General features: G+C 47.0%; 1 protein-coding gene across 2 annotated transcripts; it reads right to left on the reverse strand.

Moving 5' to 3' along the window:
- Positions 1-255: 255 nt before the first annotated feature.
- Positions 256-774, reverse strand: LOC117013427 (keratin-associated protein 4-3-like). Of its 2 annotated transcripts, XM_033090577.1 has the most exons (2): positions 563-774; positions 256-463 (listed from the first exon to the last, which is right to left on the reverse strand). In XM_033090577.1, the coding sequence occupies exons 1-2, from the start codon at positions 772-774 to the stop codon at positions 256-258; spliced, it is 420 nt and encodes a 139-aa protein (XP_032946468.1). The 2 variants fall into 2 exon arrangements, with proteins under 2 accessions (XP_032946468.1, XP_032946467.1); XM_033090576.1 differs by having other exon boundaries at positions 256-774.
- Positions 775-2,755: the final 1,981 nt, after the last annotated feature.

Genomic DNA, 2,755 nt, shown 5'->3' on the forward strand with positions numbered 1-2,755 from the left:
AAAATCTGGCAGAGAACACAGGCATCAATTGGGGGGATGTGTTGGTTGACAGATTTCAGGGAAAATTCATGCTTTCTATCCATTTGGGAGATTGATTGTAACATGGTGGGGGGGGGACAGTAAATTTAAAGGCCAAAGTCAATTGAAAAATCAGTTGGAAGTGAAGTTTTGCAGTCGGCGTCTCCTGACTCAGTTCACTGGAACCACATCAAGAAGGTGGGTTGACGAAAACCAGGTGAGTGCAGGTCAGGGCCATCAGCAGCAAGAACCACTAGAGCAGACTGGGCGGCAGCAGGTGGTCTGGCAGCAGGAGGGGCGGCAGCAGCTGGAGCCACAGCAGGTGGGGCGGCAGCAGCTGGAGCCACAGCAGGTGGGGCGGCAGCAGCTGGAGATGCAGCAGGTGGGCCTGCAGCAGCTGGAGCCACAACAGGAGGGGCGGCAGCAGGTCTGGCAGCAGGTGGGCCTGCAGCAGCTGGAGCCACAGCAACTGGGGCGGCAGCAGGGCTGGCAGCAGCTGGAGATGCAGCAGGTGGGCCTGCAGCAGGTGGGGCGGCAGCAGGGCTGGCAGCAGCTGGAGATGCAGCAGGTGGGCCTGCAGCAGCTGGAACCACAGCAGCTGGGGCGGCAGCAGCTGGACACACAGCAGCTGGGGCGGTAGCAGGTAGTCCTGCAGCAGGTGGTCTGGCAGCAGCTGGGGCGGCAGCAGGTCTCCTGGCAGCAGCCTTGGCCACAGCCCTGGTCAGAGCAGACGGAGCCACAACAGGAGTTGACCATGGTGTCAGAGGGTGGAGAGTCTGGGTGGGTTTTCAGGAAGGTGGGTTTGGAAGGTTTGGAGGTCTGCTTGCCCCTGGTGCCCTTTTATACCCTGCTGAGGGGCTGCTGTCATCAGGTGCAGTGCTCCTTCCTTGTCACTGTTTGTCCTAATAATCCGGTGATTATCAAATTAGCCAAGTTTGTTTTCCTGGTTCACCTTTTCAAGATGAATGGAAAACAGTTTCCTTGTCCTGCGGTGTTAGGATTCATCCCTTCAGCTCCTCCTGAATCACGCCTTCTGTGTCTCTCTTGAGTTAGCTTCCTCCAAGGAAGCAGTCACGTGGTTTCCGCCTCTAGATGGTGCATGTGTTAGCCCAGCACAGCGTGTATCCCCTTGGGTGACAAGGATTCTAATAGACCCACATTCCTGTTGGTGATTTGGGAGGATAAAACTGCATTTAGTCTGATGGTTCATTCATTGGGGGTCAGGTGGGCAGAGAAGTTTTGAGTGTGAAACAGGGCATCATGGGCATGAGAATAAGAAGACTTTGAGGACTTTTTCTCCTCCTTCCTCTGAGTCATGACCCATCTAGACTTTCTCATGGGAAGAAGCATGCGATCTATCCTCTTAACAAGTTTTAAGTTCATCGTAACATATTGTTAAAACTTGTTCATCTTGTGTAACATTAACTTTATACGATTGATCAACTATCCGTTTCCTCCTCCCACACTCGCCGTCCCTAAAACCCACCATTTTATTCTCTGCTTCTATGAGTTTGACCCTTTTGGATAACTCATGTAGGTGGGATCATGCAGCATTTGTACTTCAGGGACTGACTTATTTCACTTAGCGTAATGTCTTCCAGGTCCATCCGTGTTGTTGGAATTGGCCAGATTAACCTTTCTTTGTCTCTTTGTCTCTTTGTCTCTTTGTCTCTCTCTCTCTCTCTCTCTCTCTCTCTCTTTCCCTCCTTCCCTCCCTCCTTCCTTTCTTTCTTTTTTTTTTTTTTGAAAGGCTGAATAATATTCACTTCCATTAAGGTATTAGTGTTGGCATTCAGGGTGTAATTCAAGGTTTAATGGTTCCTGCCATTACTGGTTGGCAGTAAGTGTGGACGTATACTGAAGTTAATATCATGTGAAACACCTGTCTTTTTCATTACAAAGGTCTTCAACCTTTGTTATAGAGATGCAGTGCACAGATACAGACCAGCAGTTCTCAGTCTCTTCTACCTGATACCAGGAGTCACATGGCTCATTTTATGATGTTATACCTGGGGAAGAGGTGCTGAGAGGGAATAACTTTAGGGTATGTGGGTCGCTCAAATCAGTTCTCCCACGAAATGTAGATCTAGTCACTCCTCTCCAGTGTCCGCGCCATGTTGCATTAATAACTATTCATCTAGATCTAAGAAAGGCTCTGACTTTTCATCGTGTTAGATTTAGTTTCTTATGTAAGGATGTCTAAAGCATTTAAAACTATGATTCTATCATTCAACATAGTCAATCTTTCCCAATTTCATAGCCTCCAAATATTTTGATGAAAAGACTCATATTTTATTACTCATTTTCATATTTTATGACAAGACTCTCAATCAAGTTGAGATATTCTTGGCACTGTTCTCAGGATGACTAGTCCGAGACAGGAATGGTTACTACCCCCAAACCATCCTACGATTGAAACTGATACGTATTTGGAATAACATAGTACAAAAACAGAATTTTGCAGGAAGTGTCCTTGAAGTGTTCTTCTCTCTGTCAGAATTTACTTAACCCCCAAGGGGAAAAAAATGCATATAAAGAACCAACCAATGAACTGTCAGAACCCCTCATTTTTTGAAACACTAGTCAGCTAGTCATATGGTTGCTGCATGTGAGAGATTGACTTGCCCCAAATTTCTATAATGGATGATAATTGGTAAGTGGGTGTCTCATAGAGTGAAAAAAAAATTGACCAACCGTGGTGAGGGTGTTTAATGAAATGTCTTCCTCCATAGATAGT

The sequence above is a fragment of the Rhinolophus ferrumequinum genome, chromosome 21 (assembly GCF_004115265.2).
Source record: "Rhinolophus ferrumequinum isolate MPI-CBG mRhiFer1 chromosome 21, mRhiFer1_v1.p, whole genome shotgun sequence".
Lineage (NCBI taxonomy): Eukaryota > Metazoa > Chordata > Mammalia > Chiroptera > Rhinolophidae > Rhinolophus > Rhinolophus ferrumequinum.